This window comes from Equus asinus, chromosome 21 (assembly GCF_041296235.1).
Source record: "Equus asinus isolate D_3611 breed Donkey chromosome 21, EquAss-T2T_v2, whole genome shotgun sequence".
Taxonomy (NCBI): Eukaryota; Metazoa; Chordata; class Mammalia; order Perissodactyla; family Equidae; genus Equus; species Equus asinus.
The window spans coordinates 51273785-51289538 of NC_091810.1; the positions used below are offsets into that span (position 1 = coordinate 51273785).

Here is a 15754-nt window from a genome sequence, read left to right on the forward strand (position 1 = left end):
ATATAGTTATCTTATGGTATTAGCTCCTTCCCAGAACAGGCCTTCTATCTTCAATGCTCTTAGGTAGTTACAGGAAGGTCAAAGTTTCCTTCAGAGTATTTTGTCCTTAAAAATAATCAAGCCAGAGAGACATATTTTGGGGTGGCCAATTCTGATCCCCCATATGACAATGGGGTATTCTTGTCTTATTGTTGCTCCTAACATTTCACCATGAAAAATGATGTTTGCAGGAGGTTTTTCATGGCTTAAGGTTAAAGAATGTCCATGTTTGTGAAGAGTTTTTATCATGAATAAATATTTATTCATGCCCTTAGAAGTAACCACTCTCCTTATTTGTATGGTAATCATTTCCTTGGTCTTCTTCATAACTTTACCACCTATAGCATACCACCTATGTTTCCTCAAACAGCATGGTTTAATTTTTTTGAAATTTTTATAAAAGGAATCATATGTAATGAATTCTGTCATTTCTTTTACCCATTACCTACTTTTTATGTGAAATTCGTCTATGTTCTTGCTGTGTGTTTTTCATTTTCATCATTGTATTACATTGTGTGAATACACTACAGTTTAGTTATCCATTCTACTTATTATGGACATTTGGGTTTTCCTAGTTTGGGGATATTTCAGACAATGCCTCTGGAAACATCCTTGTATGTATATCTGGTGCACATAATCATGAATGTCTCTAGGTAAATCCAAGGACTGCAATTGCTGGGTCATAGATTATGTGTGTCTTAAGCTTTCGTAGATAATGCCAACTATTTTCCATGATGGTATGTTCCCACAGCAGGTTATCAGAAATCCCATTATTCTGACAAAATTTTGAGCAATCTGGCCAGTGTGTAGTGCTTCCCACTGTGGTCTTGGCTTGCATTTTTCCTAATTACCAATGAGATTAAGGACCTTTCCATGTGTTTATTGACCACTTGGATTTCCCTGTTCATGCCTTTTGTTTACTTTCTTTACAGATGTCTTTTTTCTTTCTCTCACTTATTTGTATAAATTTGGTATATTCTGAAAACTAGTTCTTTTTCAGTTATATGTATTGTAAATATCTTCTATTTTCTGTGGCTTGCCTTTTTCCCCCTCTTTATGTGTTATTTGATGAAAAAAATTCTTAATTTTAGGTTAGTTGAATGTATATAAATTTTTTGTTTTGGCTTTTTGTGAAAAGAACATATAAGAGGATTAAAAAATAATTCACTGGTAGATTCATCAGTGAAGCCATCTCATCCTAGACTTTTGTTTCTTGGGAGATTTTTGATTACCGATTCAATCTCCTTACTAGTAATTGATCTGTTGATATTTTCTATTTCATCATGATTCAGTCTTGATGTCTGACAGTCTTTATCTTTTAAATGAAGCATTTAATCCCATTTTTACTTAGTGTAGTTACTGATATTTTTGGGTTTAAATCATATTATTGTGTGCTTTCTTGGTTCCATTTGTTCTACTTTTCTTTTTGCCCTCTTTTTAATTGGATATTTTTTGTTATACTTGTTTCTCCCTTTACTAGTTTGGAAGTTATATATTTATTCATATTTGTATTCTCTCTCTCTGTTTATCCTAGAAATAACCTTGCATATTTAGTTAATACACACACACACACACACACATACATACATATACAAATGAGTATGTATAACTGAGGAAATCTGAATAAGCTCTATGGATTATACCAATGTCAATTTCTTCATTTTGATATTGTGCTATAGTTTTGCAAGATGTTATCATAGAGAGAGGCTGAGTGAAGGGTACAGAGGACCTCCCTGTACATTTCTTTGAAACTTCCTTCTTACAAATAAAAATAAAATGTTATTTTATCATAGCATTATAATTACAATATTATAACATATTTCAAAATAAAATATTTAAAACTAAAAACTTCTAAAAAATCTAAAGTTAATAAAAACCTTTTCCCTCCTCCTGGATTCTACAAGAACTTTAGGATTGTTGCCTTGTCTTTTATGTCTTTGTTTTTTAACCCTGCAGGGCATTATTATTACTGTTTTGTATACTCAGTCTTCTTTTACATTTACTCTCATATTTACCACTTTCATTGCTTTTCTCCTTAACTTTCCATCTGAGATTGTTTTCCTGCTCTCTGATGTACATCCTTTAAAATGAGCATACTGGTGATAAACAATATTTTGCTTTTTGAAATGTCTTTCTTTTACTCTCAATCTTCAAAGATGTATTTGCTGGGCATAAAATTCTATTTTGGCATTTGTTTTCTTTTACTACATTAACACGTTATTCCAAAGTTATGGTTTCCATTGTTATTGGTGAGAAGTCAACTGTCCGTCTATTCAGCAGTCTTGTAAAAGTATGTCTAGTCTGGGTTCTCTGAGAAGCAGACGCCAAGATGGGATTAAATGTGCAAAGATTTTGTGAGGGGAAATTCCTGTGTCAAGGAAGTAGGAAGGGAACCAGGTAAGGCTGGATCGCCATCAAGCCATGATGCAAGTCTTACCTCAAGTGAAGGGAAGGAAGGTCGGGTGGAAGCGTCCTAGACTGCCAGGCAGTGTAAAGAAGTTTCAGTGTAAAGAAGTCAGGAATCCTTGAGCCAAAGTTGGCCAGCTAAGGACAGATCTATATTAGTATCCCTGCCACACTCAGTCATTGGTGGGAAGCAGTCCTTCTTGGACTGGTAGACAGTGAGAGGTGACACAGCCACAGGGTCAGCCAGGCCTGCTCCACAGCCCAGGCCCTTCCCTCCTCTTCAGGTGTTCCACTCTCCCCAGGAAGCCATGGTGTCACTGCTTTGCAGTTTGTTCATAGCATTTCTCAGGGGCCTTTAAGGAGACAGGAGTCCCTCTCGCAAGGACCTTTTTCTCTAACAACAGCCATTTCCGTCACATCTCCTTTTAAGTGTGTTCTGGCCATAGGGTCCAATCCTGTGAATTAGCAGCAAGGGCCAGCTGCCCCTTTAAAATTACAAATTATTGATTTTTCCTAATTTTTAAAAGTAATATATGCTCACATACAGAAGAAAGCACAAACCTGTATAAAAAGGGAAATATGACCTATAAACCCCAACCCAGAAGTGACCATTATTAACATCTTGGTAACAGCAGCTGTTTATTCTTTCTTCTATGAATGCTTTTGCATCCCTTAGATTGTACCAGAATATGATTTTGTCGTTCATTCTGTTAATGTAGTGTATCACAATGATAGATTTGCATATGTTGAATCATCCTTGCATCCCAGGGGTAAATACCACTTAGTTGCCATGTGTGAAGCATTTTTTTTCTTTTTTGAGGAAGATTAGGTGTGAGCTAACTACTGCCAATCCTCCTCTTTTTGCTGAGGAAGACTGGCCCTGAGCTAACATCCATGCCCATCTTCCCCCACCCCATACATGGGACGCCTACCACAGCATGGCTTTTGCCAAGCGGCGCTATGTCCGCACCCTGGATCTGAACCGGCGACCCCGGGCCACCAAAGCGGAACGTGTGCACTTTACCGCTGCGCCACCGGGTCAGCCCTGTGTGAAGCTTTTAATGTGCTGTTGAAGTCATTTTGCTATGATTTTGGATTTTGCATTTTTCTATTATTAAGAACTAGTTGTCAGTATTTTCCTGGCTGCATAACATTCCATTTGCAGATAGGTCGTTCCCTAATTGCTGGATTTGTGCACTGATTATCGTTCAATATTCATGAATTTTGTAAGGCTTTTAATTCTTATTTATAAAGCTGTTAATTCTTATTGCCACTTTGCTTTTCAGAAAACTATACAAAGTCATGCGTCCCCAGCAATGGGGGAAAGTATACGTCTGGCCTCCAGTTTGTCCTATTCTACCAGTTTAGAAATGCGGTTTGCCTGGAAGACCCAGCTGACTGCAGTGACATAAGATCACTTGGATAGCTGCCAGTATAGTTGAAAAATGACCCAAATGCTTTATTTTAGTCTTTCAAAATGTTGTGTATGCTTTCCTTCCTCTTCAGGGAGAGACCAACAGGATTATAGCCTCCCACACGATGAACAAAAACTCATCCAGGTCACACTGCATTTTCACCATCTACGTGGAGGTAAGTTTGAGCTCTTTGAACAGCATGGAGGGGGCGGCGGGTTCCCCCAGGGCCTGCTCTGTCAGAAATTTCTCCCTGTGACAGTGTAACCTCTGTTTGGATGTTTCATAGGCCCATTCACGGACCTTATCAGATGAAAAGTACATCACTTCCAAAATTAACTTGGTGGATCTAGCAGGCTCGGAAAGGCTGGGGAAGTCTGGGGTGAGTCGGGGGAGCAAGAGGTTCCTTCTCAATAAGCCACAGGCCTTTTTCCAGCATGGGGCCCGTGCACATGGGCCATCGTCACTGGGCATTCATAAGCACAGTCCTGAGCTAGGCACAGTGGAGCGTGTGGGCTTGACCCTGAGGAGCTGGAAGGACAGAATTAGCAGAAGGGGAACAGCTTCTACATAGAGGCGGTTCCTACCTGACAGGATTTTTGTAAACGTTAAATGAGGTGATGGCCCCTAAATTCTTAGCAAGGTGGCTGACACTCAGTAAGTGCTCAGTAAATGCTCCTTGCTAGTATTAGCATTTCTTTGTGTATAGTGTGTGTGTTCACATGAATATTTGCATGAGTATTTCATCTCAAGTATGCATATGAGTGTGAGTATTAGCGTAAGTATTCACAAGAATATTCAGATGAGCATTCCTATGAGTGTCTGTATTTGTGTGGATATTCACAGGATTATTTGCTCAGGTATCTGTACAGATATTCCTATGTATATTCATATTAGTGCTAATGTTAAGTGAGTATTCATAGGAATATTCACATGAGTATTCATATTCACACGAGCAGTCACAAGTGTTCCTATGAGTATTAATATTAGCCCAAGATGGAATACAATCCTGTGACATTGAGGGAAGACCCTTGTTCTGGAAGGAGGCTTTGGCCTACCCACAGACCTGCAGTGTTCTTGGTGGGGCAGCCTCTCCACTTAGTCTGAAGCGGAACTGCCCTTTGGTTTGTAGTCAGAGGGCCGAGTCCTGAAGGAAGCTACCTACATCAACAAGTCGCTGTCATTCCTGGAGCAGGCCATCATTGCCCTCGGGGACCAGAAGCGGGACCACATTCCCTTCCGGCAATGCAAGCTCACCCATGCCCTGAAGGACTCTTTAGGTGAGGGTGTGGTTGTTGCACAGGGAGGAGGAACAAGCCTGGCACATCTTCTACTGGTGATGATAGAGTTGCTCCCTCCCCATGGCAGTGACCTCAGACACACCTGCAAAGGCAGAATCAAGCAGAGTGCCCTCTTCTTTCACCCATGACATGCCATGCTGTACACTCATCAGAACCTTTGCTTAGGCTTTGCTTCTAAAGGGGATCCCTAAACCAGCTGGCAGAATCCTTCATCACGTTGAAGACCCAGGTGGAGGGCCTCTCCCATGATGTCTTGCCTTCCAATACAGCCTCCCCAGTAGAGGAGCAGGTGTCTTGTCATCCTTTGTGTTCCCAGGCTATTGTGTTGGGCCTGGTGGCAGTCATTGGTGTCTAATTATTAAATGAGTGACACCATGAGCAAAGCCCTGGCCCACAGCCCTCTCCCCTGCCCTTGCCCCTCTGTGCCCAACGCCATCTCTCCTCTGCTGTTTCCCCGGTTCCTCTTTTAGGTACATCTGTTGGCCTCTCCCCCTTCCTTCCCTCTTCCCCTTGCCGCCCAGCTTCATACATGCTTGGGTGTGTCCTCTCTGACCCTATCTTGGTCAGCTCAGGCTGCTATAACAAAGTGCCACAGACTGGGTGGCTTAAACAACAGACATTTATTTCTCACAGTTCTGGAGGCTGAACGTCCCAGATCAAGGTCCGGTAGGGATAGTTCGTGATGAGGACTCTCTTCCTGGCTTGTAGATGGCCGCTTTCTTGCTGTGTTTTCACATAGCATAGAGAGAGAGGCCAAAAAGAGAGTCAGAGCTCTGGTCTCTCTTTCTCTTCTTATAAAGGCACTAATCCCATCATGGGGGCTCCACCCTCATGACCTCATATAAACCTAAGTACCTCCCATCTGAGCCACCTCCAGATACTATCACATGGGAGGTTAGGACTTCAACAGATGAATTTTGGGGCTACACAAACATTCAGTCCCTAATAGACCCCACCAGCCTCAAAGGAATGTCCTGATGGAAAACCCACATGGTTTATGGCCCTTCTGTATCCTGCTTTCTGCAGGGGGAAATTGCAATATGGTTCTTGTGACAAACATCTATGGAGACGCCGCCCAGTTAGAAGAAACGGTATGTAAAGACAGCCAGTGTGACCAGGTTGGACTCCATCCTTATAGGTACCAGGGCTGGGTAAGGTGGCTTTGGGCTAGCTAAGCTGGCACACTAACCATAGACGTTGTCAAGAAAGGAGGCATCCAGAGGAACAGTCTGAGCCAAAATTGCTGAGGGGTCCCAGCCAGAATCCAAATACCAAGTAGCAAGGGGCAGAAGCTGTGTCAAGGAATTAGCCAGGCAGGAGATGGGCTCAGTGTGGGAGCCTATGTGAAGAGAGGAGGCTGAGAGCCAGCTTTGTGGAGGCAACGACCATGCTTTCTGGGGTGCTGCTCCTGTGAATTGGAATCACAAAGCATATTGATTCCTTGTTCTTCATAATAACACGTGTTTAAAAATCTTGAAAACAACCAGAGTTCCAGGCTATGGTAAGTATTAAGCACCTGCCATGTGCAGTGTAGTCGGGGGCAGCTCAGCAGAGATGAGTCATACTTAGCCTTGGGGCTCAGAATTCCCAACCATGGCCCTAAGTAATGTGAGAGGCCCAGACGTATGAGTTCTTTAGAGGAGGGAGGGATTTTTCCTGAAGCTAGGGTGAGGAATGTGGGCGCTGAGCTGGCTTGGTGGTAGGGAAAGCAGAGATGTTCATGGCAGAGGAAACTGGGCCTGAAGGTGTGGGCTGTGCAGGAATATCTAGACACTGCAAGAGGGGGTTCAGGAAAGAGAGGAAGAAGAAGAAACTTGGGCTGGATGGGCCCTGGTGGTCAGGCTGAGGCCTCGGCTGTTCTCCTGCAGGTGGCTGGGCTGTCACGGGGTTGCAGTAGGGGAGGACTGTGGCCAGAGCTGTGATTCAGGTAGATACAGTCAGCAGCTGGACACAGGTGACCTGGGGGGAGGAGAAGCTTATGAGAACCAGGGGTAGGAATACAGGCTAAGGCAGTGACACATGGAACCCACACAGCTGGGTACTCAGCCTAGGGCTCCCCTCTTCCTCTGAAGGGCCACCCACCATAAATAAGACAGATGTGGACAGCTCTCCTTAGACATTTTGCTTTTCAAATGTAGATGTTTAAGGCAAGCTTCAGTCATCTGGAGAATCCACTTCGGTGAAGCAGGTCATCTCCAGGGACACTGCAGGGCAAGACGCTCCTGCACGACCTCCCAGCTTTGTGCATTAGGGATCTTCCCAACTTCCAGGGGGAGTTCTCCTGCCACCTACTCAGTGCCCTGGGACTTGGGAGGCCAGGGAGGGGAGCTCCAGCTGACGTGCAGGCTGCATCCCCAGAGAAAGCCTTCAGGAACCTCCTGGTCTCACAGTATAATAAAGCATGGTGAACCCCAAGAGGAGCCATATGAATATTGGGCCGGCTGGCTGCCTGGTTAAGAAAGATGTCCTCCAAGACAGAGGAAGGCCCCTCTCTCCCCTGAGATGGTCACTGCACAGGAAGCAACTCTCCTGGTATCTACCATCCCCAGAGGCTTGTGCCCACACCACTCAGTATCTTGGCCCTGGCCTGAGCCCACAGAGCCCTGAGGGGCTGCTGAAGGGGTCTTTGAGTTTGGGACAAAAGCATATTGGGGGTGTGGAAGCTAAAGATTCTCTTCTCCAAATGTTGTTAAACAATTCCTGTCATGGGTTGTGTTGCTTTCTGCAGTGACTGCGTGTGTGTGCAGGTGTAACCATGAGGGGCTCATGGCCACACTTGCTGCTGTGCTTGGAGCAGAAGAGTCTGATTTCACCGCACAGAGAAGCAATCCCAATGACAGTGTTGTAATGACAGGGGCCTCTTCCTGAGGGCTCTCTGTGGGCCAGTTCTGTCCGGAGCACATTACTACCTCATTACCAAGTCTCCCAGTGACCCTATGAGGCAGGTCGCCCTGACGCTACAGAGAAGTTACAAGGCCTGGCTGCCATGTGCAGCTGGTCAGTAGCAGAGCTCTCAATGGCCCACCCAGACTGCCCAAAGGAAGAACCCTTTCAGTCCTTCATCTGGGCCACTCTGGGTAACCCATGCCCCCTCCAAGTCTGCTTCCCTGTTTCAGGCCCCGAAGTCAGCCCAGTGTGGTGTGGAGCTGGGATCTCAGGGCCTGCCTCGTACCACCCACCACTGGCTGCCCCTCACTGCCAGGGAGCAGCTTTCCACCCCTCATGTAACATCAGTGCAGCGGGGCATGGTGTCAAGGCTGTTTCCCAAATGCCTGCTTATGTAGCCACCTCATGGGCCTCCAGCCATAATTACCCCTGGCTGGCTGCCCCTCCAGAGGAACTTGGGCAGGATCCCCCAGACATCACTCAATGGGCCCAGGAGACCCTGCAGTCCATGTGGGAGTGTGCCTCTATGCAGAGATTCATCTTTCCTAGTGGACTCCTTTTACTTGTTTTGCAAATATTTCAACTTGCAAGTAATTGGCTAAAAACATAGAGGTCTGTCTGATCTGTTTTTCAGCTGTCTTCACTGCGATTTGCCAGCAGGATGAAGCTGGTCACCACTGAGCCTGCCATTAACGAAAAGTATGACGCTGAGGTACTAAGGTGCTTGTGGGCAGGCTTCTCACTGTGGGGAAGGTGTGTGGGTTTGCTGCCTAGGTCACACGAGCCTGGCTTCTCTTCTAGCCTCAACCAAAGATGCCCATGCAATCCTGGGTCAGTCCCTTTCCACTGTGGGATAGGCCAGAGTCTTCAGAGTCCCTGGAGAACCCCTTGGGAGCTGCCACAAAGGTGAAAGGGCTAAGTCAGGCCATCACCAGTTCACCTGTGAGCTTCAGGGCCTCTGAGTACCCTGGACTTCCGTATGAGAGTTCCTTAAGAGCCAACTGTTTCGGAGCAAAATCAATGTGGACTGGACCATCTCTCAGACTCATCTGGTTATGTCACTACAGGACCTTTTTCCTCTCAGCCTGAGTGACCCCTCCAAGCAAGTGGAGCTGGCCAATCAGAGGGAATGCTCCACGTCACCATTAGCTAAGGAAATGCATGTTAAGCCTTAGTGGAGTTCCACTCTCAGACAAGCAAAAATTAGAATTTCTCGGTCAATGCAAAATGATGGTGAGAATGTGTAGAAACAGGAACACATCTGTTTCTGGTCAGAGTGTAACTGATACAACCACTTTGGAGAGCATTTTGGCAACATCTAGTAACGTAAAAACACATTTATCGATAATTTGGCTTTCCTTTAAGATGCTTATGGAATCGTAGTTACTGGAAACAGGAGCATACACATGCCATAAGCTCCTGACAAACCAGTAAAACTTTCCAGATTCTGAATCCTGAAGGGAAACAACAGTCCCTCTGGCCCTGTGGAACTAACCCATGGTGTGGAGGTTGAGGAGGGCGTAGAGCTCAGAGCATTGGTTCTCAAACTTGAGCAGGCATCAGAATCACCCTGGGGGCTCATTGAACCACAGGTCTCTGGCCCCATTCCCAGAGTTCCTGACTCCATAGGTCTAGGGTGGGGCCTGAAGATTCACGTTTCTAATAAGTTCCTCAGCGGTGCTGCTGCTGCTGTTCCAGGGCCGCACCTTGAGAACCACTGGCACAGTAGTTAAGAGCCCTGGCCCCTGCATTGAGCTGTCCTGGCTCAGCAACCTGCTCTTTCCCTCATCAGCTATCTGGTGTCAGCAAGATACATAGGATTTCTAAGCCACAGTGTCTTCGTTTGTCAATGGGGAGATAATAGAATCCACTCTCAAAGAGATGTTGTGCAGAATACGAAAACGGGTAGAGACCTCTTAGCACAGTGCTGTCATGAAGTAAATGCTCAGTAAGTGTTCGCTAGCGCTCTACTCACTTCCACAGATCAGCAGGGTCACTTCTGGGTATTCTAGAGGCATTTTCACCCGAAGAGACTTAAACAGAGGGCAGTGCTCGCCCTGCTTATTGCACTAGTGAAAAGTTAGGGACATGATCAGTAGCCTTTAACAGGAGAGCAGCTGAATGACTTACGGAGGAGGGAGCCAGAGTTAGAACTACGAGCATGAATAACTTATTCAAGTGAGAAATTGACTTGGGGATTGACGTGGACTGAATGGTAGCATCTGTCATTTACACCAAGTATAAAAACATGCAAAGCAATGCTGGTTATCATTAATGGATGTGTGAGTGTGCAGTAAAAGGAAAACCATGTGGGGATGAAAAGACGAACTGAGGCTGGAGGCTCCCTCTGCGTGTCAGGGGGAATGGACTGTGAGTGGGGTGCACGGAGGCTTCACATTTATCTGAAATGTTTTATTTCTAGAAAAACTGAAGCCAATATGGCAGCATGCTGTTAAAGTTAGATTTGGGGATGGCCTTCTCAGGTTTCATGGCATTATTTTCTATGCTTTTCTGTAGCTTGAAGATTTTCTTATTTATTTTTCTTATTCTCATATTTGGTGTTCTCTTGTCTCAGGACTACCACATTAACACCCGATGAACCTGGCTGGGTGGGCATTGCACCTGACAGCAAGGCCTTTTGTGTTCTTTAATGTAATTTCTGTTCTGAAGTCTGCATTGTTGATCTTGGACAGCCAAGTCTCCATGTCATCAAATGTGAATGTGTTTATAATCTTCATGATAAATATTTTCCTTTATAAGCATGCATTCTTGAGAGGGACATGGAAAATTATTTTGGTTTTCACCTTTCCTGTACTGTAGCCTGCATTGCCTGGTTGTTTCCAGTACCATCTTCAGTACTGATGCCTGTTTCAACGAGGTGGCATAGCCCCTGCAGAATTTCCTTGGCTAGTGGGGCTGGCTGTAAGGCAGGAGACTGGGTTCCTGATCCACCTCTGCTACTAGCTGTCTGTGAGGAGTTGCTCAGACTCTAGGCCTCAGGGTATTCATCTGTGGATTAAGGAGTTGGGCTGCTCACCTCCAACGACCCACCCAATCTGTCAGTCTGTGATTCTGTGAGGGGGTGTAAAGGCTCTGAGCCATGGGCCTGGACAGTCAGGAGAGAGAAACCTGGGGTATCCTACTCTGCCAGGAGGAGATACACCTGCAGCTGCAATGGGGTCAAAATAGGGAAACTTCTCAGGCCAAGAGCGGCTGCCAGCCTGGTGTGGGACTTAAGCAGAACTCTCTGAATTATCCTCATTGCATTTAAGATGGAAACACCTCACCATCAGGAAACTTATGTGAGTCTGTGCTGTTTCCAGGGCATTTTTCTCCATCCAGAAAATGGCCCTGATTTTTATAAGGGAGGTGGTCAGCCAGGAGGTGCTGCTAGACCCCGTTCCATGGGGTCTGCTGCTTCAGCCCTGTGCTTCTAAGCAGCTTCTCTCTAGTCAGTAGAAGAGGGCAAGTTGAAGGCCGCTAAGCCTGCCAGGCGTTGGGGGAATTGGCTCCCGTGCTCTCAGGGTGTGACATGGAGGCTGGTGACTGGTAGGAGAAAATGGCCCATTTCCCCACATCACCTGACTGGCCCAGAGGTCTAAGTCTGGCTCTCCGTGCCACACTGAACAGTCATCCAAGCTGGAGGCCCCCAACAGTTCGGCCAGACTTTTCCTAACTAGGGCATGAGGGATTTTCTAGAGCTGAGATCCCTCAGCTGAGAGGAGTGAGTGGGAATGAGTAGGGACTGGCCATCGAGTCTTTCCCCTTCACCTCATAGGAAGTCCACCTGAAGGACCATCTTGAGGCTGCCCAGAGGGACAGAGCCAGGATTTGGACCCTGATCGTGTGCCTTGAGTTCAGGCTTTGTGCTCTGCTTTGAGCCCCTAAGACGCCAGGGTTCTGTCACAGCCTTGGTCACCAGTCCTGGGATCCAGCTGTCAGGGGCTCCCTCCAGCGGCCATTTTTTGACAACTAAAGGAAGCCTTGTTCACAGTGAAGGTTCTCAGCACAAAGTCCCTGTGTAAATGTCTTAGCAGTTCTAGAAATGGATCTCTTATCCATTCACCTAAAATTTACGGAGCAGTTACTGTGTGCCAGGCAGCTTTTGAAGCACTTGGGGTACATTAATGTACAAACAGAAATGCAAATGTCTGCCCTCAAAGAGCTGACAGTCTCCTGGAGGTGGGAGAGAGATATATACAAAACATGAGAAATAGGCCATTTGCAACAACGTGGATGTACCTGGAGGACATTATGCTAAGTGAAATAAGCCAGACACAGAAAGACAAGTGCTGCATGATCTCGTTTATGTGTGGAACCTAAAATTAAAAAAAGTCAAATTATGAGTGCTGTGGAAGAGAGATCCCCTGGAACTCCTTCATCAGGGAGTTCACCGAGGGCATTGCTGAGGAAACGAAGTTGAGCTGACTGTGAGTGAAGATAGAGGTTAACTAGGGCAGGGAGGAGCCACTGAAGCAAGAGGGTGACGTGTTCCGTCTTCAAGTTATTTGTGTATATAAGCTTCCTCAAATACTTTTTGGGCAAAGATATGAGAAATAAAAATAAAATGTGTGCTTTCTCAGTTCAAAAAAAAAAAAAGTCAAATTCCCAGAGGCAGAGAGTAGAGTGGTGGTTACCAGGAGTTGGGGAGAGGGCAGCGGCTGGGAGTGGGCAGATGGTGATCAAAGAGTACAAATTTTCGGTTATAAGGTGAATAAGTTTTGGGGATCTAATGTACAGCATAATAGCTATAGTTAATAATACTGTATTGTACACTGGAAATTTTCTAAAAAAAGTAGATCTCAGATGCTCTTACTACACAAAAAAATGGTAACCAGGTGAGGAGATGGGTATGTTAATTAGCTTGACTGTAGTAATCATTTTACTACATATATGTGTATCAAAACATGTTTTACACTTTAAATATGTACAATTTTTCTTTAAAAATTTTTAACAATTTAAAAACAAAAATACATACATTCTAGAGCTTCACTGTCCAATACAGTGGCCACTACTCACATGTGGCTACTTAAATTAGTTGAAATTAAATAAAATTAAAAACTTCCTTGGGCACAATAGTCACATTGCAAGTGTTCAATTGCTATATGTGGCTCATGGCACAGATATAGAACATTTTCATCATTACAGAAAGTTCTATTAGACAGCTCTGCTCTAGGCTATGTTGGTAATGCGTGCTATGAAAAAAGTAGAGTGACATTTTAAGAAAGAGTGGTGTAGGGTGGGGTTGGGGTTGCAGTTTCATAGAGGGTGAATTTAGAAGCTTTTGAAGAAAGACTTGAAGGAGCTAAGGGAGTGAACCATGGAAATACCTGGGATAAGAGTGTCCAGGCAGAGGGGAGGCAGTGCAGAGGCCAGAGTGTGCCAGTTTGGTGGAAGTGGTATAAGCTAGGGGAGAGCAGAGGAAAGAGGTCATGGGGGCAGATTGCAGAAAGCCTCGTAGATCACTGTGCTACCCTACGGAAACCTGAAAGGACACAAAGCTGTAAGTACAAAGGTGTTCTTGCAGCATGGTTTGTGGTAGCAAAAAATGGGAGGTAACATATACATGATTATCAGTGGGGAATGGTGATACATTTGTGCAGTGGTTGGGAAGGAGGAGGGTAAAAGGTACCACCAAGCATGGAAAGCTCCTGGAGGCAAGAGCTGCACTGAGAGGACCATTACCCTGGTAGACTGGAAATGTCCTGGAACTCCTGGAAGTTAGGGTTTGAGGTGGCCTATGGGTGCCTGTGCTCACCCTGTTCTCAGTCTTCTCTGCTGTAAGATGCAGAGGCCAGGGCACTGCTGAGGTCCCCTCAGACCCTAAACTCACCCCAGTTGTGGAAAAGTTGCCGGTATGGAGGAATCGTCTAGATGCTGAGATCACACTCCATGGATTACCAGGAAAGGCCAGGATGTCTGAGCACAGGGTGGGGAATTGTAGGTTTGATGTGGGAGAGGCAGAGTGGGCTCTCTGACCATCCTCCTGCCCACGCCCTCCCCCCCTCCCCAATTATGTTTCCCTGGCAGCGAATGGTCAAGAACTTGGAGAAAGAACTGGTGCTGCTCAAGCAGGAGCTAGCTATCCATGACAGCCTGGTAAGGAGCTAGAGGTGGGGGTGGGGGCAAGGGAGTCAGAGCTGGGATGCTGGATGGGCAGAGGGAGGTGCATAGGCAGAGGAATGGGTGGGGAGGGGACCAGATGGGTAGGAGGACCAAGTAGGCAGGGTGACTGGGGCAGGGTGCAGAGGATCTGGGGGGCCAGCAATGCCTAGTGGGCAGGGGTACTGGAAGAGCATCCTCTGATGTGGACAGGGGAGTCAGATGGTCAGGGATCAGAGGTAGGCAGTAGGCATAAGAATGAGGGGAAGGGGGCCAAGGGCCTGGCAGGGAGAAGTACAGGGGTAGATAGCATGGTGAGTCAAGGTCAGGGGGAGGTGGGGCAGGCTGGGTGGTAGGGGAGAGGCAGCAGCAGGGAGTCATGTGGGCAAGGAGGTGAGGGCAGGAGTCCTTCAGTGACCTGCCTGGGCTGATACTTCTAGTCCAGAGGGACCTCAAGGCAGCGGCAGCCACCTTCCTCCTGTGGTGCTCATCTACAGAGTCTGCTGAGACTCAGCCAGCATAGCCTCCTTGCTTGGAGTAGCAGGCCCTTGACTTTTCTCCCTGACCCGATTGTCCTTTGCTGACCTGAGCACCTGTGAGTCAGGCCCTCTCTGCCAGGACCTGATGGTGAAGGGAATGGAGCTCGCTTGAGCGGCCAGGGCCTATGCCCAACCTCCCCACCTTGGTTCTCAGAATGACCCCTGCCATCCCTACTTGGGCTCAGGTTTTTGGACCTCATCAACATGTTCTTCATCTTCCTCCAAGGCTAACCGCAGCCTTGTGAACTACAATCCCATGGATGAAATCCAGATTGCCGAGATCAACTCCCAAGTGCGGAGGTACCTGGAGGGGACGCTGGACGAGATCGATGTAAGGAGCCCCTCCTTGGGACCACCATGCCCAGTGGGCTTGGGCCTCCCTGTCCTGGGCACACCATGACTTGTGCTGTGCTGGCCTTGGAACCTCACACTGTGCAGTGGGTAGGGTGGGTGGTGCTGGACCCCTGGCCTCAGGGGCCCTTCAGCCCACCGATGTCTCAGCTTCCATGTTTAGGGTTATAAGGCTGTGGGTGCCCCATAGAGTGGCAAGCAGCCTTGAACAGCCTTGGACACACAGTAGGTGGTTCATCACTATGGGCACAAGCATGGGCTGTGGAGCCAGGCTGGCCTGGATCGAATCCCAGCTCAGCTGTTTCCTTGCCAAGTGACTTCAGCAAAATGCTCAACCTCATGTACTTTGGTGGCCTCATCTGTACAGTGGGGAGGGAAACTGAGCTGGGATTAACTGAGCTGCAGGACCTCAGGTGCTTGGCAGTGCCAGGTGGAGTGAGCTGTTAAAGCATGGTGATCATGCTGGTTGTCTACAAGGCAGACCCCCAGGGCCTATGTCAGAGAGGGCCAAGGAGGAAGAGACAGCAGCCACAGAGGAAAGGGCGCTCAGAGGGAAAAATGCATTCTGTTTTTATAGTGCAGGCCAGCAAACTCCTCCTCAGGGAGCTACATGGGCAGATCCCCCTGGTCTATTACTGTGGGCAGCTATAAGAGGCAGGCCTGGGACAACTGAGGGGTGGGCTTTTCTCGCCTTCTTGTCAGGGGCAGCCCCAGACTG

The 15754-nt window shown here is 46.8% G+C and overlaps 1 protein-coding gene across 6 annotated transcripts in view; it reads left to right on the plus strand.

Moving 5' to 3' along the window:
* Positions 1-15754, plus strand: part of KIF9 (kinesin family member 9) — a 51217-nt gene that overhangs the window by 11971 nt on the left and 23492 nt on the right. For 4 of the 6 annotated variants that reach the window (XM_070492945.1, XM_070492944.1, XM_014828826.3 and 1 more), the window contains 7 exons: positions 3952-4035; positions 4147-4239; positions 4990-5137; positions 6185-6249; positions 8679-8756; positions 14075-14143; positions 14912-15016. In XM_070492945.1, coding sequence (XP_070349046.1) covers positions 3952-4035; positions 4147-4239; positions 4990-5137; positions 6185-6249; positions 8679-8756; positions 14075-14143; positions 14912-15016 — 642 coding nt within the window. The remainder of the gene's footprint in view (positions 1-3951; positions 4036-4146; positions 4240-4989; positions 5138-6184; positions 6250-8678; positions 8757-14074; positions 14144-14911; positions 15017-15754) is intronic. The other 2 variants (XM_070492946.1, XM_070492947.1) reach the window with 1 other exon arrangement.